General features: G+C 43.4%; 1 protein-coding gene across 4 annotated transcripts in view; it reads left to right on the top strand.

The window, feature by feature from the left end:
* VWA8 (von Willebrand factor A domain containing 8) overlaps window positions 1–23,875 on the top strand; it is a 523,579-nt gene that overhangs the window by 21,851 nt on the left and 477,853 nt on the right. For all 4 annotated transcript variants that reach the window (XM_077297321.1, XM_077297318.1, XM_077297319.1 and 1 more), the window contains exon 4: window positions 11,030–11,160. In XM_077297321.1, coding sequence (XP_077153436.1) covers window positions 11,030–11,160 — 131 coding nt within the window. The remainder of the gene's footprint in view (window positions 1–11,029; window positions 11,161–23,875) is intronic.

The raw sequence follows: 23,875 nt of genomic DNA, 5'->3' as shown, positions 1-23,875 counted from the left end.
TAAAAATTGGTTATACTCACCCTCTGACGTCCGATCTCCTCGGCGCTGCACCCGGCGGTCCGGTTCCAAAGATGATGTGCGAGAAGGACCCTTCGTGACGTCACGGTCATGTGACTGCGACGTCACCGCAGGTCCTGTTCGCACAGCAACTCTGATCGGCCGGCCGCGTGCAGCGCTGAGAGGTGAGTATAACATAATTTTTTATTTTTATTCTTTTTTTTTTTACCCCAAATATAGTTCCCAGGGCCTGGAGGAGAGTCTCCTCTCCTCCACCCCGTGTACCACCCGCACATTAGCCGCTTACTTCCCGCAACGTGGGCACAGCCCCATGCGGGAAGTAAGCGGTTCAATGTATTCCTATGGGTGCAGAATCGCAGCGATTCTGCACAAAGAAGTGACATGCTGCGGGTTGTAAACCGCTGCGTTTCTGTGCGGTTTTTCCCGCAGCATGTGCACAGCGGTTTGCGGTTTCCATAGGGTTTACATGTAAATGGAAACGCTATGGAAACTGCTGCGGACCCGCAGCATCAAAATCGCCGCGGATCCGCGGGAAAAACCGCTAAGTGGGAACATGGCCTAAAACCAGTTGTTGTTCTCCGGATTCATGAACTCTGTATAACCCCAACCCCACCACTGATTGGCATTTTGTTGCCTACACACAGTCTACATATAAAGGTATCAATCAGTGGTGTGGGCGTGGTTATACAGTACCAGTAAACGAAATATTTGGGGAATCAGAGTATCTGCCCCTACATCATCCTGTTCTCAGATGGGATATCAAAAATAGGAAGATTCCCTTTAAAGAGATTCTCTTTTAGTCTCCTCAAACTAATATTAAGAGACCACTGCAAAATTTTCAGTTTGTCTGATTTTTTCTTTACAGCTATATTTTTGAGTAAAATGTAAATTGTTCTTTTATTGTATAAACTACTGACATGTCTCTGAAGTTCCAGGCAATAAATTTTGTATTTATTGAAAATGAGAAGTGGTCAAAATAACAAAATGCATTGCTTGCAGACCTAAAGTAATTAAAAAAAAAAAAAAAAACAATTTCATAATCATTTAGAAACAACAATACTAATGTTTTAACTCAGGAAAAGTTCAGAAATCAATATTTTGTGGAATAACCATGATTTTTATTCACAGCTTTCATGCGTCTTGGCATGCTTTCCACCAGTCTTTCACACTGCTTTTGGGTGACCTTATGCCACTCCTGGTACAAAAATGTAAGCAGTTCTTTGTTTGATGGCTTGTGACTATCCATCTTCCTCTTGATTAGATTCCAGAGGTTTTCAATGGGCTTCAGGTCTGGAGATTGAGCTGGCCATGACAGGGATTTGATGTGGTGGTCCTTCATCCATACCTTGATTGACCTAGCTGTGTGGCGTGGCGTATTGTCCTGCTGGAAAAAACAGTCCTCGGAGTTGGGGAACATTGCCTGAGCAGAAGGAATCAACTGTTTTTCCAGGATAACCTTGTATGCAGCTTGATACATATGTTTTTCGCAAAGATTAACCTGCCCAATTCCAGCCTTGCTGGAAGCGTGAAAGTTATATTGATTATGGTGTCGTCGCCACTCACCATCTTGGTTTATTCTTCAGAGTTTTGTAGGAACGCATATGTCATACATTCATGCCCACTCATTATGGCATATTGTAGCTGGTATTCAAATATTGCCATCTGCTGCTCACCAACCTTGCCAACATGTGTAATTTGGAGTTCCAGCTCGTGGTCATGTCGTTCACGAGTCGGTGAGCTGGAACTTGCAAGCACTGCTGCTGCTGTACTGGTAGACCGGCAGCAGCAGCTGTAACTGGCTTGCAGAAATGGGTGCTCACACAGCGTATTTTCACAAGTAGCTCAGGCAAATCTAGGTAGATTTTCAGAAACTGCTGAACCACTAAGTTGAGCATGTGGGTGAGGCAAGATACATGTGCAAGGTTGCCAAGTTTAAGAGTCGCCACCAGGTTACTGCCACATCACACAGGATCATGCCTGGTTGCAGGTTCAATGGCGAGAGCCACATAGCTGTCTGTTCTGTTATATCTGTACACAACTCTGCAGCTGTGTGCTGTTTGTCACCTAAACAAATTAGCTTCAGCAGAGTGTGTTCCCACTTCACCGAGGCAGTGCTGCAGTGCGTCCAACTTACGACTGATATGGATGACATGCTCCGAGATGACAAATCCTAATGGAACTAGGGCACGCAATCCTCGGCATTTGTAGCACGTATGCCATCCCAGAATCTGACTTGATCCCTGCCTCACAAGATTTACCCAATGTGCCATCAGGGAAATATAACATCCCTGACCACAAGCATTTGTCCAAGTGTCGGTTGCTATTTGGACCTTCCCAGTAACTAAGTTGGTCAAAGAACAGGTGATGTTATGGAACACGTGCTACTGTAAGGCATGGACGGCACACGAGAAAAAATACTGGCGGCAGAGGACCGAGTACCAAGGGACGGCTGCCGCCATTAGGTTGAAGAAAGCCTTGGTGTCCACAAGCCTAAACGGGAATGTTTCCAGGACAAGCAGTCTGGAAATGTGCCAGGTTAGTGTTTGGGCCTGTGGAAATTGGCAAACACGAAGCACAGTGGAAGACACAGGGGTGTCACTCGCAGACACTGATTGTAGATCAAGGCATTCGGACCACCTACTCTGGTGCCTTGATGACATGTTCCTGAGCATGCAAGTAGTGGTTAGGCCCCTGCTGATCTTGGCACAGCACAGGCTGCAATGACAGTTTTTTTTTTTTTTTTATCATTTGCACTTTCTTTAAAAAGCGTCAGACTGTGGAACACCTAACCCTTGACCTGGGAACTTGCTATATGGGGCGCTCTGGAGATCAGTTGCCTGCCTTCTCCCTCTGGCCACCCCACTGCCTGTTGCGGTGCTGTGGATCCATCTCCCTACGCGCTGCTGTCCTCGCTCTGTATGACACCTAGGCCAGTGACTTAATTATCCACCACCTCGTCTTCCAGTCTGTTGACTTAAAAGCATCGCTTGTTGGCAAGTGTCTCATCATCATCTACCTCTTGAGACACAAATTGCCATTTTACCCGATCATCATCTTCTGACTGTGGCTACTCAAATATTTGGGCATCAATACACACAATCTGCTCATGTCTCTCTTGAAACGTTCAGGGCGAGAGGCAAGAATCAATAAATGGAAATGTAAAGAGCTCCTTAGAGTTTCCAAGTGTGGAATCACTTGTTTCCTTGGACTCACCATAGTGGGAGAAAGGAGGTTCAGGATGAGGATTATGTGGTCCAGGCTCTTTGCTAGTGAGACTTTACCATATGGAAGACCGGGTGGTGCTGGGAAACATACTGGAAGCATCATCTGCCATCCAACCTGCCACCTTTTCTGGCTTCAAGAGTGGTGTTTCATGCTTCCCTGAAAAGTAGGACAAGTAACTATGTCTCGTGGATGAGCGTGTTTGTTGTGCTCCCGCAGCAGGCAGGCACGGTTTTACCTAGCCCACAGCCGCAGCCTATATGTGCACCATCAGCAGCACATTGACTTCCTCATTCCTTACCGCATGCCTTGCGCATTTTATCTTCGTTATATAATATAAGCCTGCAAGTTTTCCGGTATTAAGGGGAAAAGAAAATATTCAGCCTCCAAATTACTTTTGTTTTTAGGCTCCAGTAGCAGTATACCTATAGAAGGACTGTAAGGCAATAAACCCTACCTATATGCCTCTCATCCAAAACTATCACTCCCCTACCAGCTATCCCTATACTGGATGCAGGTAACAGTGTTTATACTAGAGAAAGGACAGTCTGTAGCCCTGAAAATTACTTTTGTTTTAATGGTGCAGCAGCAATATAAAAGTACTGCAATAGCAATTAAACACTGCCCATATTGCTAAGCTCTCCCTCCTACATCAACTCTCCCTGAACTGCTTCTAGAGGGGAGAGTGCCGCACATCGTATTACAGGGTCTTATATAATACCTGCTGAAAAGATACAGCTGGACAAGCATAGTAATGCCAGTAGCCAACACGGCAAGGGCATTATTGTGCAAGGCAGGCAAACCCTGCATGTTTACTGGTTGTCAAACAGCCGCAAAATATGTGGGGCAGGGACTCGAGCATGACATTTGAGCACTCACAAGCGTTCCCAATTACCCTGATGCTTGATCGAGTATGATCACTCATCACTATAATGTACGCCTTGACGGGCAGACCCAAACCAGATGTGATCACCAGTGATGAGGAGTATACTCAGTATACGAGTATACTCGTTGCTTGGGTTTTCCCGAGCATGCTCGGGTGATCTCTGAGTATTTGTGACTGCTCGGAGATTTAGTTTCTGTTGACACAGTTGAATGATTTACAGCTACTAGCCAGCCTGAGTACATGTGGAGGTTGTCTGGTTGCTAGGGAATCCCCACATGTAATCAAGCTGTCTAACCGTCACAAATCATGCAGCTGCGGCAACTAAAGCTAAATCTCCGAGCACTCACAAATACTCAGAGACCACCCGAGCGTGTTTAGGAAAACCCGAGCAACGAGTACACTCGCTCATTACTAGTGATCACCAAGACAGACAAATTTTAGCACTGTTTCTGTTCACTACTAGAGATGGACAAACCCAAACAATACATTTTGGTGTTCTTACTGAACACCTACTGAACACGGACACCATGAAGTCCGATTTACTGTTTGGGTTCGACACCCCCCCCCCCCCCGCCGCTCCCCGAACACCGTGTGATTCTCGCTTTGTCATCTGCATGACAGCGTGAGAAACGCTGTCGGCTCTGATCTGTGGTAAGATTGATACTACCGGCCAGAGAGCCGCGGCTGCCATGCTGTGAGATGACAGCGTGAGACCGCGCCTGTGACCGGAGTTATAAAGTTTACCTCCGGTCACTGGTGTCGGCTGATGGGGCTAATACTCCAATCAGCTACTCGGCTACTACTCCCATCAGATCATGCCTGCTGCTGCTAATAGCAAGAATAGGTGCCTCTTAAATAATAATAATAATAATAATAATAATAATAATAATAAAAAATGGCTTGGGTTCACCTGTATTTTTGATATTCAGCCAGGCAAAACTGACAGCTGCGAGCATAAACATTACATAAACTCACCCGCGGTGTGGGTTTACAAGCCACTAGTCTCCACAACAGAAATTTCCACAATAGAGAATATATTGGATGCGGTAAATCCGCATTGTTCAATATACACGTGGATTTAGCTACGTGATTGAATGCAGTGTTTTGAACGCAGCAAAAATACACTGTGTCCAAAGCGCTGCTATTTCTTGATTGTGGGCACGTACCCAAAAACATAGTTACTGGTACCTACATTAATATTTACATAGTAGGTATTATTTATTGCTCTTTTTATAACTCCATTGTTTTCCATATACAATCATCATTATCTGGATCTTATTTATTACATAAAGCCATAGAATTTAGAACTGATGGCACACAGACCTAAAAAAAACTATGCAGTCCTTTTAAAACAATTTTGCCTTTTCCAGGTGTAATTAAAGCTCCTGTAATCAATTATCTCATTTTGTCCAAAGCTAAAAGTGAATTATAATTGATTGATTCATTATTCAACGTTTCTCCCCTAAGCCATGAAAAGCCCTTAATATATCTTAATTCTTTACCTAATTATTTTTAACATCCCCAAAGCCATCATTAACCTTTAAATCCACTATTAATACCATTTAGATTTGTAGTGTATGCGGAGGATATGTCATATTTGCTAGCTAACTTTATAGGCTGTAAGTTGGAATTATACAGGACAAATGGGCCTCGTGGAGGGAAACTTCACAAGATAGTGAGACATAGTGAAAAGGAAAATTGATTTATTACGTGAGTGAGGCTAAGGGTGCTGACAGGCGAGATCACATTGCATGTACATTTCTTCTCTATATCTCTCAAAGGTGCGGCCATTTTACTTTCCTAGACTCCCGTCTAAATTGTCTGGTTATGCATTTATTTTTACCACACCATTACTTTGCTACCCTTGTAATTGATCTGTCATCTGAATATGCTGCCATATTTAATGGAAACATATTTTAAAGGCAGGATCTAAGTTCTCATTGTTCAGAGACTTAATGGCTTTTGTGTCTTCTTAGAAATAGGATTGATACACTGTATTATCCTATTTTCCGATAGCTTCTGTTAGCCAATCAATCTGCACTTTTTTTTTTGTCTTTAGTAACCTGTACAGCAGATCTGAAATATACTACCCCATTCATAGGTCAACATATTTAGGCAGCAAATGTTTTTTTTGTATACGTTTGTAGAAGCTACAATGATAACCTTTTCCTATCCTATTTTTGGGAAAACCAGGGGTAGCTGAGACCTTGGAGTACATGATCAGAGCTGGATGTTCTGGTCCCCGATCACTTGATCGCCGTTATTCAATGAATAACGGCGATCATGTAAAAAAAAAAAAAAGTGTGCCCGCTATTAAAATAATTTCTCTGTCTTCTAACATGATATATATGTCAGAGGAGAGAGAAATGATGTCCCCAGACCCTCTTGCTTCGTCCCCTGGCTTTCCGCCTCCACTAAATGAAAAAAAAATGGCGGGTGCATGTGTGGTGCGCCTGCCTAGATCTGCCGTCCGGCACCTGATGATGACGGCAGGTATTTTTCTTATTGGTTAGTCAGATTAATCTTTTTTTATAATTTTTATTTTTCATTCTTTCTCCGTCAGTGTTGGGGTTGGGATTGGGTTTAGGTTTTTTTTTCAAAAGTTTATACGAAATGATGCCGATATGGCGACTAGTGTTGCGTGCAACTGCTTGCATTGAGTATGCACCGAGTATCGCGTGTGCTCGAGTGACATGTTCGAGTCTCCATCTCGCATGCTTTGCATCTGTTAGACAGCCAAAAAACCATGTGGTAATTGGTTGCCATACCTGGGCAATTCCCGCATGTCATTCAAGCACCTGGGATACTCTGTGCAAACCCAAGCACCCTATTCTAACTCGACTTGCGAGTTCTCAACACTAATAATGATATTCAATATGACGACCTAATGTTATCAAATTCTGTGTTCAAAATCCTCACTATATACCTCTGGCGAAAACCCTTGAGGGGTGTAGTTTCCAAAACTGGGTCCGTTACGGGAGGTTGTTCTATTTTGGCACCTTAGGGGCTTTGCAAATGTTTCCCGCAATCTATTTCTGCCAATTTGTGTTCCAAATTTCAAATATTGCTACTTCCATTCCGAGTCCTGCCATTTTTCCAAACATAACTTTTTGACTACACGTGGGGCGTCGTCGCTCTCATAAAGTGGGTAACAAACTGTGAGGTCCACTTTTTGGTGTTCTCTTGCAAAAGTGAGAAATTTGGGGCTAAAACAACATTTTTGGGAAAAAATGAACTTTTTCAATATGACAACCTAATGTTATTAAATTCTGTGTTGTACTTGTGGGTTCAAAATGCTCACTGTACCCCTGAATAAAATCATTGAAGGGTGTACTTTCCAATATGGGGTCAGTTGTGGGGTTTCTGCTATTTAGGCACCGTAGGGGCTCCTCAAATGCGACATGGTGCCCGCCATCTTTCAGGCAAATTTGGGTTCCGAAATTAAAATATTGCCCCTTCTGTTCCGAGTCCTGCTGTTTGTCCAAACAGAATCTTTTGACTACGTTTGGGGTATCACCACACTCGTAAGAAAGTTGGTAACCAACTGTGGGGTCCAGTTTTTGGTGTTAACCTTTTGAAAAAGTTAGAAATTTGAAGATAAAGCAAGATTTTAGAGAAAACATTTTAATTTTCTTTACATTCCACTTTGAATTAATTCCTGTGTAGCAACTGAAGGGTAAACAATTTCTCAAGAACAGTTTTAAATTATTTGAGGTGTTTTTTTTAAATGGTATCACTTTTGGGAAGTTTCCAATATATAGGCCCCTCAAAGTCCACTCTCCCAGTGGGTCATGTCATCCGCGAACCATTAAGAAGAATTACTATGATAATCCAAAATTAGTATTTTAACAGAAAACTAAACCAAAACTAATTTAATAATATCTTTATTTCAAAATTAGGAATAACAAACCAACACAACCCCTAAAATAAACCCTTCTACATAGGAATGGGTTTAGAATTGGCCTATATGTTCATGGGCAAAAAGGTGGGATACCCAAACAAACCTCTGATATCTACGCGTCCCTAGGGTGCTCCCTGCCTATCTGCGGAGGTTGGCACCCTCTTGGACGCAATGTGGCGCCCCCGCTCCTCGGCGGCTGACCCTATATCCCCTACGGGTCCCTAATGGGTGGATATTATAGACACAACACACTTGCCCACACCTAGGGCCCAACTTCATATGAACCATTACAGTAAAATCTGCATTATACTAAATTATGGACCTCCTTCCCTTCGGAGTTTTGCACTATGCCTCCAAATCCGTGCCTAATTATATGTAGCATAATGGCATACTGAGGATAAATTGCAAAACAAACTGAGAGGTCTATTTTGTCCTATTAGCCCTTACAAAAATTAAAAATTTGGAGCTAAAGCAACATTTTAGCAGTAAAAATGTAATTATTCTTTCTTCAACGCCCAAAAGTATACATTTCTGTGAGGCACATGTGGTTGTCACCATGCTCACTGCACCCCTAGATTAATTCATTGAGATGTGTAGTTTGTTAAATGACTCTTATCGGGGGTTTCTGCTGTCTTGACCTCTCAGGAGCTCTGCCAGTGTGACATGGTACTCTCAAACCATTCCAGCAAAATCTGAACTCAAATATGGTGCTTCTTCTCTACTGTGTTCTGTACAGTGCCTCAAAAGTTGTTTTCAACCACATGTAGGGTATCGGTGTGCTAAGGTGAAATTGGTCAACAAATTGTATGGTCCATTTTGCTCCATTACCCTTGTGAAAATTAAAAATTTGGGGCAAAACCAACATTTTTGTGGGGAAAAAATATTTTTTCATTTTCACAGTTCAAAGTTATAAACTTCTGTGAAGTACCTGGGGTTTCAAGGTGCTCGCCACACATCGATACATTCCTTGAGTGGTCCGGTTTCCAAAATGGGGTCACTTGTGGAGGTTTTTCACTATTTAGGTACATAAGGGGCTCTCCAAACGCGAGGTGGCGTCCGATAATGATTAAAACAAATTTTACTTTCAAAAAGTCAAATGGCGCTCCTTCCCTTCCGAGCTCATCCTTGAGCTCAAACAGTAGATTTCTCCCACATATGGAGTATAGGTGTACTCAGGAGAAATTGCACAACAAATTTTGGGGTCCATTTTCTCCTGTTACCCTTGTGAAAATCGAAAATTTTAGGCTAAAAGTACATTTTTGTGAGTAAATAATGTGATTTTTTTTTTTTTTTTTTTAAATTGTTTTCATGGCTCAATGTTATGAACTTCTGTGAAGAGCTTGGGGGTTCAAGGTGCTCACCAGATATCTAAATACATTCCTTGAGGGGTCTAGTTTCCAAAATGGGGGTCTATTGTAGGGGGTTTCTATTGTTTAGGCACATTAGGGGCTCTCCAAATACGACATGGTGTCCACTCTTGACTCCAAGCCATTTTTGTGTTCAAAAAGTCGAGCGGTGCTGCTTCCCTTCCGAGCTCTGCCGTGTGCCCAAATATTAGTTTTCTCCCACATATGGGTTATCGTCATACTCAGTAGAAATTGCACAACAAATTTTGGGGTTAATTTTCTCCTGTTTCCCTTGTGAAAGTAAAATATTTTGGGCTAAATAAGCAATTTTGTGAAAAAAGTACGGTAAACTGTTCAATTTTTTTCATTCCACATTCTATAAATTCCTGCAAAGCACCTGAAGGGTTAATAAACTTCTTGAATGTGGTTTTGAAGACTTTGAGGGGTGCAGTTTTTAGAATGGTTTCCCTTTTGGTTATTTTCTGTCATATAGGCCCTCCAAAGTCACTTTAAATGTGATGTGGTCCTTAAAAAATGGTTTTGTAAAATTTGTTGGAAAAATGAGAAATTGCTGATCAACTTTTAACCATTATAACTTGCTAAAAAATATATGTTTAAAAAATGAAGATGTTAAGTAGATGTTTGGGAAATGTTTTTGATTATTATTTATTTATTTACCCTATATAGCACCATTGATTCCATGGTGCTGTACATGAGGAGGGGTTACATACAAATACAAATAGCACTTACAGTAAACAAACTAACAATGACCGACTGATACAGAGGGAAGAGGACACTGCCCTTGCTGACTTACATTCTACAGGATTAATTATTGATTAATTATTTTGTGTGCTATTACAATCTGATTTAAGGGCATAAAAATTAAGTTTTAAAATAACAAAAAAATTCTAATTTTTTGTAAAATTTTTAATTATTTTCATAAATATATCCAACTTATGTCGACCAAATTTTACCAGTCTCGTGAAGTGCAATATGTCACGAAAAAACAGTCTTAGAATCACTCGCATCCGTTGAAGTGTTCCAGAGTTATTGCCACATAAAGTGACACTGCAGCCATTTACTCATAGTTATTGGAGGTGACACCGGGGGCTGTGGACAGCCAGAATTCACTGCACAGGAGTGCATGGTAATCACTCCCCCCGCTGCTGGAATGACATCCTTTTTTGCACACTTGTTCATAAGAGAATGTCAGTCAAGAAGCGGTGGACGTTATTACAACCCACTCGCTGTTTGAGCACTGAATGCCCTCAGCTCCACCCCGATGACTGGAAGCAAGTGGCTGCAGTGAAGATGTAACATCATTTTCTCCCAGTAGCCACACTTCCAATTAGACTGTGGCACATGTTTAAAACTGTTCTTACCTGCAATTCACCACTGTGGCTGCAGGTAAATATCATTTTTTTTCTAATATATTCCCTTAAACCTTGTGCGACTCATGACTACAAGACAACCAAGCCACACTTTTATTAGGCACGCAGGGGTTGCATTGAGCTTACTCCAACTGTTCAAAGTTGCGAATACCGTGGCCATTGTTTCTTTCAAATAGTTTCACTGATTTATGTAAAAAAATAATGCTTTTATTGATCCCATTTTCAAGTTGTTTTCTTGTTGAATTGCTTTTTCTTTGAATTTCAGTCTCTGATCCTCTAAGCCAATCTGTTGTGCAACATCTAAGATGGATAATGCAAAAAGATCTTCTGGGGCAAGACATCTTCCTCATTGGCCCTCCAGGTCCTCTTCGGAGAGCTATAGCTATGCAATATTTGGTAAGTTGTGAGGAAGACATCCCGCCTGAATAGGTAGAAGCCTAAATTTAAGTCATGTTTCCTGAAACAAAAGTTAATAAAGAATAGTTTTAGGACCCCCCCGATCTTCCCCCTTTAAAAAACAAAACAAAAACAAATCACCAATTTTACTGTGGGCAAGAAAATAAGATGGTATGCATACTTGTTATTTCTCTAGTAACCCCCCACGACAGCACACCTGGAGGATGTTACCCCTTTCCTAATAGGGACAGGAAATGACAGAGGTTAAATAACCCCTCCCTCATCCTCCCCCTCATTGTTTTTTCCTGTCCCTACTAGGGATGAAGAGGTCATTCCAGGTGTACTGTGCCGGCAGCGGTCACCAGGGGGGAAAGAAAACCTAAACGTCGGGCAGCTGGGGAGCAGATTTACCTCTCTTCCCCGTTTGCTGCTCCTGCCTCCTCTGGACTCGGGACATCCGCCACCAGTCCACACCTCAGGGCAAGGTCTGGGAGGCATACTTCGGCTGCAGACCGCTCTGACGCTCTCCAGTCTCTCCTCCTCCTTCCGGCGGTATGCGCGCGATGAGGACTTCCGGTCTGAAGCCGGCGGCAGGATGTGACGTCAGACGCCGGCCGGCTTCAGTATTCAGGAAGGTCCTTTTGCGTTCCACGCTGGAACGCATGATAGATGGCGTGGATGTCGGCGGCCTCCCCCCACATCCGGACATGGGAGGAGGAGGTCCTCTCACCAGGAGGACAGGTGCTGTGTCCGGTCGCCTATTTAAGAGCCCCGGACAAGAAGACATCTCAGGTAGGACCACTGTGTGGTGAAAATCATGGAGATGTCGTCTGCCTCGCGCTCTGCTCTTGCAGATCCCAGCACCATCCCGGCCCCAGTAAGTAATCTGGCCCAGGGTGTCCACTCCCTGATGCAGGTTGAAATCTTATGATTCCTTCTCCCCTTTATTTCAGGGGGACAAGGAACCTGCATCAGGAAGCAGATCCAAAGCTACGCGCAAATGCGCAGTTTGTGTAAAGAAGCTGTCCTCTTCATACAAGACGACATTGTGCAAAGAATGCACAGAGAAGATTATTAGGGAAGAGCAGCCATCTCTCATGGAAGAGATTAAAGGCTTGATCCAGCACGAGATCAGAAGCTCTCCGGCCACACTTCCCCAACCCACACCCTCCCCCAGTGCTCCTCCGGAAGCTAAGAAAAGAAAACTTAATCCAGAGGATGAAGGGCAGGAAGAATCTCAAGGGGAAATGTCGGATGAACCTCCAGAGGAAGGTGAAATATCCTTAGACTCAGAGGCTTCTCAGCAAGAGAGATATTACTTCTTTTCCAGTGACATAGAAGAACTCACAGCAGTGAGGAAGACTATGAAGATTGAAGAGGAAAAAACGGCTCACTCAGTACAGGAGGAGATGTTCGGGGGTCTCCGTTCTAAGAAGAAACAAGTATTTCCCATTCACAAAAATATCCGTGACTTAGTTCTAGAAGAATGGGAAACCCCGGAAAAGAGGCTGACCACCCCAGCAGAAATTAAGGATCGGTTTCCGGTGGATGACGACACTGCTTCATGCTGGTCGGAGATTCCAAAGGTGGACATCCAGATCGCTAGGGTAGCTAAGAAGACCACGCTACCATTTGAAGATGCCTCGCAGTTGAAAGATCCTCTAGAACGTAAAATGGATGGGCTACTAAGAAAATCATGGGAGACGTCAGCGTCCTTACTGAACATTAATTCGGTATCTACCTGTGTGGCTAGATCAATGCACCGCTGGCTGGGGCAACTAGAAGAGCACCTGTCCTCAGGCACTCCCAGAGAGGATATTCTAGCCTCTCTACCTATCTTCCAGAAAGCGACTGGATTTCTAGCAGATGCCTCAGCTGAATCAGTGAGGGTGGCAGCAAGATCATCAGGGCTGTCAAATTCCGTAAGACGGGCAATCTGGCTGAGATCTTGGTCTGGGGACATGACTTAAAAAATGAGGCTGTGTTCTATTCCTTTTAAAGGAAAATATATGTTTGGGCCCGCCCTGGATGATCCACTGGAGAAGGCTTCAGACAAAAAGAAGACATTGCCAGAACCTAGAAACCCTAGGAAGAGACCCTTTCGCTCTCAACAAGAACATACTCCTCAATACAGAGGGAAGGGCAAGTCGGGGCTTTGGAGTTATCCAAAAGGAGGGAAAGACCAAAATCTCTTTCTTTCCCAACCCCAAAATCAGAGAAAACAATGACGCCACCATGGTAGGGGGTTGTATCTCAAACTTCCTCCCATACTGGCAAACAGTCTGCTCAGACCAATGGACCTTAACATCAGTCAGAGACGGAATAAAAATAGAGTTGATATCATATCCTCAAAAGATGTCAAAAACAACATCTTTACCCACACCAAAGCTACAATCCACATTGATAGCGGGAGTACAAGATCTCCTAGTCAACAATGTGATCTCCTCAGTCCCGGAGAACGAGAGGAACAGAGGGCATTATTCAAATTTATTTCTAATAAAGAAACCAAATGGGTCCCATCGAGTGATAATCAACCTAAAACCTCTGAATCAATACGTTGCCTACAGAAGGTTCAAGATGGAATCAGTAAGATCTACGGTACCCCTCATAGGACAAGATTTCGTCATGGCGACTATAGATCTACAGGACGCATATTACCACGTCCCAATCCATCCAACTTATCGAAAATTCCTAAGGTTTGCAGTCGCCAGGGGAAAAGACATAGACCATTTTCAATTCAATATCCTCCCGTTTGGGCTATCCTCAGCCCCGAGGATCTTCACAAAGATCATGTCCGAAGTAGCAGCCTACATCAGAGGTCAACAAATATGCATAATTCCATACCTCGACGACCTCATGATAGTGGCTCCCTCAGTTCCCATTCTACAAGAACGCCTTCAAAAGACAGTCCAGATCTTATCGTCCCTAGGCTGGATAGTGAACCACAAGAAATCGGATATGGTTCTGTCAACATCAAAGGTCTTTTTAGGGGTCCTACTGGACTCTCGCAGCCAAACATCTTTCTTACCAGAACAAAAACGGACCTTGCTTACAGCAAAAATAAGAACGTTGCGGGACAAGAAGATAGTCTCTCTAAGATGGGCCATGTCAGTTCTGGTCCATGACATCATGCATCCAGATGGTGTCATGGGCACAAGCCCACACCAGAGTTCTCCAAACTCATATTCTGTCAAACTGGGACGGATCCCCAGATTCTCTGGACAAAAAGATCAGAATACCACCACATGTAAAATCCTCTTTAACGTGGTGGCTACGAAAGGAGAACTTAATCAAAGGAGTTCCCTGGTCGCAGGATCGAGCAATCTCTATAACAGTAGATGCCAGCGAGAGAGGTTGGGGAGCTACGGTAGCCCAGCACATATTTCAAGGGAACTGGTTAGACGAGATAAGCCAACGATCCTCGAACTTCAGAGAACTAAAAGCGGTGGAGGAAGTTCTCAAAGCAGCAGTAGCTCTTGTTCAAAATTCCCATATCAAAATCTACTCGGACAACATGACAACAGTTGCCCACCTTCGCCATCAGGGAAGTACAAGACACGAGGATCTAAGGCCATATCAACCAGAATATGTTCCTGGGCCGAAGAACATGTTCTCTCACTTTCAGCCCTACACATAAAGGGGGAAATAAATATACAGGCCGACTTCCTGAGCAGAGAAAGAATCCATCCAGGAGAATGGGGTCTAGACCCGGAAATTTTTCAAATTTTGGCCAGGAAGTGGGGACAGCCAGAAGTGGACCTATTCTCAAACAGTCAGAACACAAAGGTGGACCAATTTTTCTCACTAGATCCAACCAATCCGGGGCTAGGTGTGGACGCATTGGCCCAACCATGGACATTCTCACTGGCATATGCTTTTCCACCGTTACCAATTTTACCAAAGGTCCTACAAAAGATAAGGACAGAAAAAATCAGGGTAATCCTAGTGGCTCCATTTTGGCCCAAAAGAAGTTGGTTCGGGACACTCATCAGCCTAAGAGTGGATGGACCGATAGCACTACCCCCGGTCAGGAACCTTCTCTATCAGGGGCCAATACTTCACCCAGATCCCGAGAAATTACACCTGAATGCCTGGCTTCTGAATTCTCAATTCTGAGGACCAGAGGGCTATCAAAAAACGTCATTAGAACGCTACAGAAGAGCCGAAAGACAGTAACCAATTCCATCTATCAGAAAGTATGGAAGACTTTTATCACATGGTGTGCTCCTGATCGGCCTAACCCACACCGGCCGAACCTAGCCAGGATCTTGGATTTTTTACAAGACGGGCTAGAAAAAGGTCTCAGACCCAGCACCCTCAAGGTACAGGTGTCGGCCCTGAGTTCTTATTTTGACCAGCCTTTAGCCGAACACAGATGGATATGAAGATTTATGAGGGCAGCATCCCGCATATCTCCAAGATCCATAAATATAGTCCCATCCTGGGACCTCAATATAGTCCTAAAAGGACTTACACTCCCACCCTTTGAACCCTTGTCTTCAGTAGGAATGGATAGACTGGCCTGGAAAACCACCTTCCTGGTAGCAATAACTACAGCCAGGAGAGTAGGTGAACTACAGGTCCTGTCAATCAATGAGCCCTACATGAAGATTCTACAAGATAGGCTGGATCCAAACGCAGAATAAGTCTTTCTCCCAAAGGTCATGTCTGAATTCCACAAGTCGCAGGAGATAATTCTCCCTTCCTTCTATCAGGAACCAAAGAATGAGGAAGAACAACAGTTCCATACTTTGGACGTTCGGAGAGCGGTACTTTATTATCTTCAAGTTTCAGACAAAATTAGAAAGGATCAGAATTTGTTTATTCATCTTCACGGACAGAATAAGGGGAAGAAGACTTCCAAATCTACAATTGCCAACTGGATCAAGAGCGCAATCTTGGAGGTTTACCAGATCCAAGGGCTTCCACCACCAGAAAAATTCACAGCTCATTCTACCAGAGCAACAGCTGTCTCCTGGGCCGAGAAAGCCAGTGCTTCCATTGAGCAAATTTGCAGAGCTGCTACATGGTCCTCGGTCCATACATTTTCCAAACATTACAGGCTAGACCTGATGTCAAAGGAAGACTTGGCCTTCGGAGAAAAAGTCCTTAGAGCTATAGTCCCTCCCTAAATATTACTCTTGGGTACTGCTCCAGGTGTGCTGTCGTGGGGGGTTACTAGAGAAAATAGAATTATTCTTACCGTTAATTCGGTTTCTAGTAACCCACCACGACAGCAGGAGTAATCCCTCCCTTTGCTTAATATACGTTCTGGAAAGAATAAATATAATTTGAAGCATTCCTTCTCCTGTGGTTCTTTATAATAACACTGAGGGGGAGGATGAGGGAGGGGTTATTTAACCTCTTTGTCATTTCCTGTCCCTATTAGGAAAGGGGCAACATCCTCCAGGTGTGCTGTCGTGGTGGGTTACTAGAAATCGAATTAACGGTAAGAATAATTCTATTTTCCGAGTCCATAATGATCCTGACTATAAAACTAGAATGTCACTAAAATCGCCTGGTGAACACTATTAAAAAAAAAAAATAGAAAAATAAAGCCTGAATTGCTGTTTGTTTTTTTTTCACTTCTAAAAACAATTGAATAAAAATCCATCAGAAAATCACAAAAACCAAGTGCTCGCACTTTTCCATCAATGACAAAGTTGTTGCTCTTAGAATATGGCAATACAAAAAAATATTTATTTTTAAATGGCATCTTTTTGTTCATTATGCAGTCATAGCAGCTTGCTTTTATTCACACTTGCTTTACTCTGTTCAGAGGCGCTGGTTAGTATTTAGGTTTTTTGTAGTATGCTGTTGTAGATGTTAACTGCCTTTTTTCTGACTGAACACTCCTCTCATCAGCACAAGGCAGTATTTAAGTAGTGTTGGCTCCTACTTGCATTTTAAATTTCTAGGCTTTTAGAGCGGGAGAGGCATGTTTAATAAAATTAGGTTTAGGGTTCCATCAAAGAAAATACACCTTGCCGTGGTTGATGGGATCTCATGAATTGGCCAATTTATGTGCTAAGTACCTTATAAGTATATTCTATATAACAGTCGTGCAGTTCAAATGTCATATATTCAATGTTTCCATACATCTTAGCGCATACAGAGGCTGCTGTATTCTTTTGTGTGTATATTGTGCACCTGTTCACATTTGCCTTATTCTGTTCTGAGGTGCTGTTCAGTTTTTTTTGTAGTAAACTTATAATTAGAGTCAAGCGGATCGATTTGTGGTACTCCGGTTCTGCATTCAGGTCAGTAGTACCTGGCGGCTAGACAATAGTGTAGCAAATCTGTTAACTTACGACGTTCCCGGCATTGGTTTTAATTAGCCAGTTGCACAGTTAATGTCATGCAAGCCCTGACAATTAAAATGTGGGTCTGGGAATGCCTTTATGCATTTATTTGTATAAATGTGTGGTCATTACAAAGGACTGGCACATGATTTAGGATTTTTTTTACACTTGCCGTGTTTTTGCAGCCTGTTTTTGCGGCCCCAATAGATTTCTATGGGGCCGCAAAAATTAGTCAAATGCCATACGCCGTATGGCCGTGAGGGCCGTATTTACTGCCGTAAGAAAATATCGAGCCTGCTCGATATTTTTCACGGCTTACAGACACGGCCCCCATTGAAAATCAATGGGGCCGCAAAAACAACGGAAGCTTGTTTTTTGCGGAGCACCGTGAAGACTGTATTTGCGGAATGCAGTTTTTCCCCCCCTACTTTTTCCCTACTATTCGAAACCAGAAATACGGCGATCCGCAAGATATTGCCGCAATAATGGGCTGCAAAAAACACCGCAAGTGTAAAAGAAGCCTCATTCCTTCCAAAGGACCAGGGGGCACTCATTATGGGTGGAAGAAAGGTGATTCCGTCAGCTAAACAGGAAAGGGTTCTTTACAGTTGGAGCAGTCAGATTGTGGAATGCCGACCACAAGAGGTAGTAATGGCAGACACTATAACAACTATTAAAAAAGGGCCGAATGATTTCCTTGATACACATAACATTGCGGGTTATAGTTAAATTAGTGACAAAATGAACAATTGATGGAGAAGGGTTGAACTTGATGGATCCAGGTCTTTTATGTAACTATGTAACTATGACATACAGCTTGGGTAGAACTAGAATCAGCAGCTAATGAATACCATCCTCTCTGTGTGATTTAATATGGCAACATCCTACCAACCCTCTATTCCCAGATTCACCTCCCAATTTCTTAAGAGCCACAATCTCAGCTTGGAAAAAACTAGAGAAATCTTCAAAGACCATTTTGAAATATGAACAAATTAAAGATTTATCATGATCAGTTATCCAAACCCTAACTATATCTGACATCCCCGATTACTGGTCCCAATTAGGAATGAAAAGGGTGAGAGATATTGACTATGGGAACTGTTTAATTCCTTTTCCGGAGTTTATTGGTTAACTCCTAGGCAACACAATCAACTCATTTGGAAATCCAGCAATATTTATTATAATTTTAGTAATGACATTCTGTTTGAAAACATCCTTGTATACATGGCCCCCTCATCCCCATCTTTGTATACATGGCCCCCTCATCCCCATCTTTGTATACATGGCCCCCTCATCCCCATCCTCGTACAGGTCCTTCTCAAAAAATTAGCATATAGTGTTAAATTTCATTATTTACCATAATGTAATGATTACAATTAAACTTTCATATATTATAGATTCATTATCCACCAACTGAAATTTGTCAGGTCTTTTATTGTTTTAATACTGATGATTTTGGCCTACAACTCCTGATAACCCAAAAAACCTGTCTCAATAAATTAGCATATCAAGAAAAGGTTCTCTAAACGACCTATTACCCTAATCTTCTGAATCAACTAATTAACTCTAAACACATGCAAAAGATACCTGAGGCTTTTAAAAACTCCCTGCCTGGTTCATTACTCAAAACCCCCATCATGGGTAAGACTAGCGACCTGACAGATGTCAAGAAGGCCATCATTGACACCCTCAAGCAAGAGGGTAAGACCCAGAAAGAAATTTCTCAACAAATAGGCTGTTCCCAGAGTGCTGTATCAAGGCACCTCAATGGTAAGTCTGTTGGAAGGAAACAATGTGGCAGAAAACGCTGTACAACGAGAAGAGGTGACCGGACCCTGAGGAAGATTGTGGAGAAGGACCGATTCCAGACCTTGGGGAACCTGAGGAAGCAGTGGACTGAGTCTGGTGTGGAAACATCCAGAGCCACCGTGCACAGGCGTGTGCAGGAAATGGGCTACAGGTGCCGCATTCCCCAGGTAAAGCCACTTTTGAACCATAAACAGCGGCAGAAGCGCCTGACCTGGGCTACAGAGAAGCAGCACTGGACTGTTGCTAAGTGGTCCCAAGTACTTTTTTCTGATGAAAGCAAATTTTGCATGTCATTCGGAAATCAAGGTGCCAGAGTCTGGAGGAAGACTGGGGAAAAGGAAATGCCAAAATGCCTGAAGTCCAGTGTCAAGTACCCAGTCAGTGATGGTGTGGGGTGCCATGTCAGCTGCTGGTGTTGGTCCACTGTGTTTCATCAAGGGCAGGGTCAATGCAGCTAGCTATCAGGAGATTTTGGAGCACTTCATGCTTCCTGGCACCTGCTCACAGTGCCAAAACCACTGGTAAATGGTTTACTGACCATGGTATTACTGTGCTCAATTGGCCTGCCAACTCTCCTGACCTGAACCCCATAGAGAATCTGTGGGATATTGTGAAGAGAACGTTGAGAGACGCAAGACCCAACACTCTGGATGAGCTTAAGGCCGCTATTGAAGCATCCTGGGCCTCCATAACATCTCAGCAGTGTCACAGGCTGATTGCCTCCATGCCACGCCGCATTGAAGCAGTCATTTCTGCCAAAGGATTCCCGACCAAGTATTGAGTGCATAACTGAACATTATTATTTGATGGTTTTTTTGTTTGTTATTAAAAAACACTTTTATTTCATTGGACGGTTGAAATATGCTAATTTATTGAGACAGGTTTTTTGGGTTATCAGGAGTTGTAGGCCAAAATCATCAGTATTAAAACAATAAAAGACCTGACAAATTTCAGTTGGTGGATAATGAATCTATAATATATGAAAGTTTAATTGTAATCATTACATTATGGTAAATAATGAAATTTAACACTATATGCTAATTTTTTGAGAAGGACCTGTATACATTGCCACCTCATCCCCATCCTAGTATCCTAGTATGCACTGCCTCCTCATCCCCCATCCTGGTATGCACGGCCTCCTCATCCCCATGCTGGTATGCATGGCTCCTCATCCCCATGCTCGTATACATGGCCCCGTCATCCCCATCCTGGTATGCATGGCCTCCTCATCCCCATCCTCGTATACATGGCCCCCTCATCCCCATCCTGGTATGCATGGCCCCCTCATCCCCATCCTGGTCTGCATGGGCCCCTCATCCCCATCTTGGTATGCATGGCCCCCTCATCCCCATCCTGGTATGCATAGCTTCCTCATCCCCATCCTGGCATGCACGGCCTCCTCATCCCCATCCTAGTATGCACGGCCTCCTCATCCCCCATCCTGGTATGCATGGCCTCCTCATCCCCCATCCTGGTATGCATGGCCTCCTCATCCCCCATCCTGGCATGCACGGCCTCCTCATCCCCCATCCTGGTATGCATGGCCTCCTCATCCCCCATCCTGGTATGTACGGCCCCTCATCCCCATCCTGGTATGCCTGGCTCCTCATCCCCCATCCTGGTATGCACGGCCGCCTCATCCCTCATCATGGTATGCATGGGCTCCTCATCCCCCATCCTGGTATTCACGGCCTCCTCATCCCCCATCCTGGTGTGCATGGCCTCTTCATCCCCCATCCTTGTATGCATGCCCCCACTCATCCCTAACCTGGTATGCACAGCCTCCTCATCCCCCATCCTTGTATGCATGCCCCCGCTCATCCCTAACCTGGTATGCATGGCCACCATCGGAAAACCATTTAAAAACATTAACTATCCATACACATTAATACCTAAGAAGAGCAGAACATGAAGACCCCCCCCCCCCCACAGGCCGCCGCAGGGCACGAGCATATCATTAACTCAAAACTGAGAATAAAGATTAAACAGCCACAAGATGGATTTAATCAACCAAGGTATCATTTTAATCAGTATAAAGGCGAAGACCTGACACTGTGTGTAGGTTACTGAGCACAATCTTGCTGACAGGTTCCCTTTAAAAAAAACATGATGCAGTGTTTGCCAGCTTGACACAGTTCGTTCAAATGTTTGACCACTGGGTGTGCTTAAATTCAGACCCTCAGTGATCTAATATTAAAGGGAATCTGTAAGTAGGTTTTGGTTGTGTAATCTGAGAGCAGCATAATGTAGAGACTCTGATTCCAGGGATTTGTCACTTGCTCAGAAGCACTATAGTTTTAACCCCTTAATCCCATATGACGTACTATCCCGTCAAGGTGACCTGGGACTTAATTCCCAGTGACGGGATAGTATGTCATATGCGATCGGCCGCGGTCACGGGGGGAGCGCGGCCGGGTGTAAGCTGACTATCGCAGCTGACATCCGGCACTATGTGCCAGGAGCGGTCACGGACAAAGTGAAAAAAGAAAAACCTTTTTAAATGTGTAGAAAAAAAATAAAAATCCTAAACAAAGAAAAAAATATATATATATTGTTCCCATAAATACATTTCTTTCTCTAAATAGTAAAAAAACAGTAAAAGTACACACATTTAGTATCGCCGCGTCCGTAACGACCCGACCTATAAAACTGTCCCACTAGTTAACCCCTTCAGTGAACACAGTAAAAAAAAACAAGGCAAAACAACGCTTTATTATCATACCGCCGAACAAAAAGTGGAATAACACGCGATCAAAAAGACAGATATAAATAACCATGGTACCGCTGAAAACGTCATCTTGTCCCGCAAAAAACGACCCGCCACACAGCATCATCAGCAAAAAATAAAAAAGTTATAGTCCTCAGAATAAAGCGATGCAAAAATAATTATTCTTTCTATAAAATAGTTTTTATGGTATAAAAGCGCCAAAACATAAAAAAATTATGTAAATGAGGTATCGCTGTAATTGTACTGACCCAAAGAATAAAACTGCTTTATCCATTTTACCAAACGTGGAACGATATAAAAGCCCCTTCTCCCCCCCCCCCCAAAGAAATTCATTAATAGCTGGTTTTTGGTCGTTCTGCCTCACATAAATCGGAATAAAAAGCGATCAAAAAATGTCACGTGCCCGAAAATGTTACCAATAAAAACGCCAACTCGTCCCGCAAAAAAAAAGACCTCACATGACTCTGTGGACCAAAATATGGAAAAATTATAGCTCTCAAAATGTAACGCAAAAAATATTTTTTGCAATAAAAAGCGTCTTTTAGTGTGTGACAGCTGTCAATCATAAAAATCCGCTAAAATACCCGCTAAAATACCCGCTATAAAAGTAAATCAAACCCCCCTTCATCACCCCGTTAGTTAGGGAAAAATAAAAAAATTAAAAAAATGTATTTATTTCCATCTTCCCATTAGGGCTAGGGTTAGGGTTGGGGTTAGTGGTGGGGCTGGGGTTAGTGGTGGGGCTGGGGTTAGTGGTGGGGCTAGGGTTAGGGTTGGGGCTAGGGTTAGGGCTACAGTTAGGGTTGGGGCTAAAGTTAGGGTTTGGATTACATTTACGGTTGGGATTAGGGTTAGGGGTGTGTCGGTTAGGGGTGTGATTAGGGTTATGGTAGGGATTAAGGTTAGGGGTGTGTTTGGGATAGGGTTTCAATTAGAATTGGGGGTTTTCACTGTTTAGGCACATCAGGGCTCTCCAAACGCGACTTGGCGTCCGATCTCAATTCCAGCCAATTCTACGTTGAAAAAGTGAAACAGTGCTCCTTCCCTTCCGAGCTCTCCCGTGCGCCCAAACAGGGGTTTACCCCAACATATGGGGTATCAGCATACACAGGACAAATTGGACAACAACTATTGGGGTCCAATTTCTCTTGTTACCCTTGGGAAAATAAAAATTTGGGGGGCTAAAAAAACATTTTTGTGGGAAAAAAATATTATTTTTATTTTCACGACTCTGCGTTATAAACTGTAGTGAAACACTTGGGGGTTCAAAGTTCTCACAACACATCTAGATAACTTTCTTGGGGGGTCTAGTTTCCAACATGGGGTCACTTGTGGGGGATTTCTACTGTTTAGGTGCATCAGGGGCTCTGCAAATGCAACGTGACGCCTGCAGACCAATCCATCTAAGTCTGCATTCCAAATGGCGCTCTTTCCCTTCCAAGCTCTGCCATGGGCCCAAACGGTGGTTCCCCTCCACATATGGGGTATCAGCGTACTCAGGACAAATTGGACAACAACTTTTGGGGTCCAATTTCTCCTGTTACCCTTGGAAAAATACAAAACGGGGCTAAAAAATAATTTTTGTGCAAAAAAATGATTTTTTATTTTCACGGCTCTGCGTTATAAACCGTAGTGAAACACTTTGGGGTTCAAAGTTCTCACAACACATCTAGATAAGTTCCTTGGGGGGGTCTAGTTTCCAACATGGGGTCACTTGTGGGGGATTTCTACTGTTTAGGTGCATCAGGGGCTCTGCAAATGCAACGTGACGCCTGCAGACCAATCCATCTAAGTCTGCATTCCAAATGGCGCTCCTTCCTTTCTGAGCTCTGCCATGCGCCCAAACAGTTGTTTACCCCCACATACGTGGTATCGG

Source organism: Ranitomeya variabilis, chromosome 3 (assembly GCF_051348905.1).
Source record: "Ranitomeya variabilis isolate aRanVar5 chromosome 3, aRanVar5.hap1, whole genome shotgun sequence".
Classification (NCBI taxonomy): domain Eukaryota; kingdom Metazoa; phylum Chordata; class Amphibia; order Anura; family Dendrobatidae; genus Ranitomeya; species Ranitomeya variabilis.
This window is presented reverse-complemented; position numbering and strand designations above follow the sequence as displayed.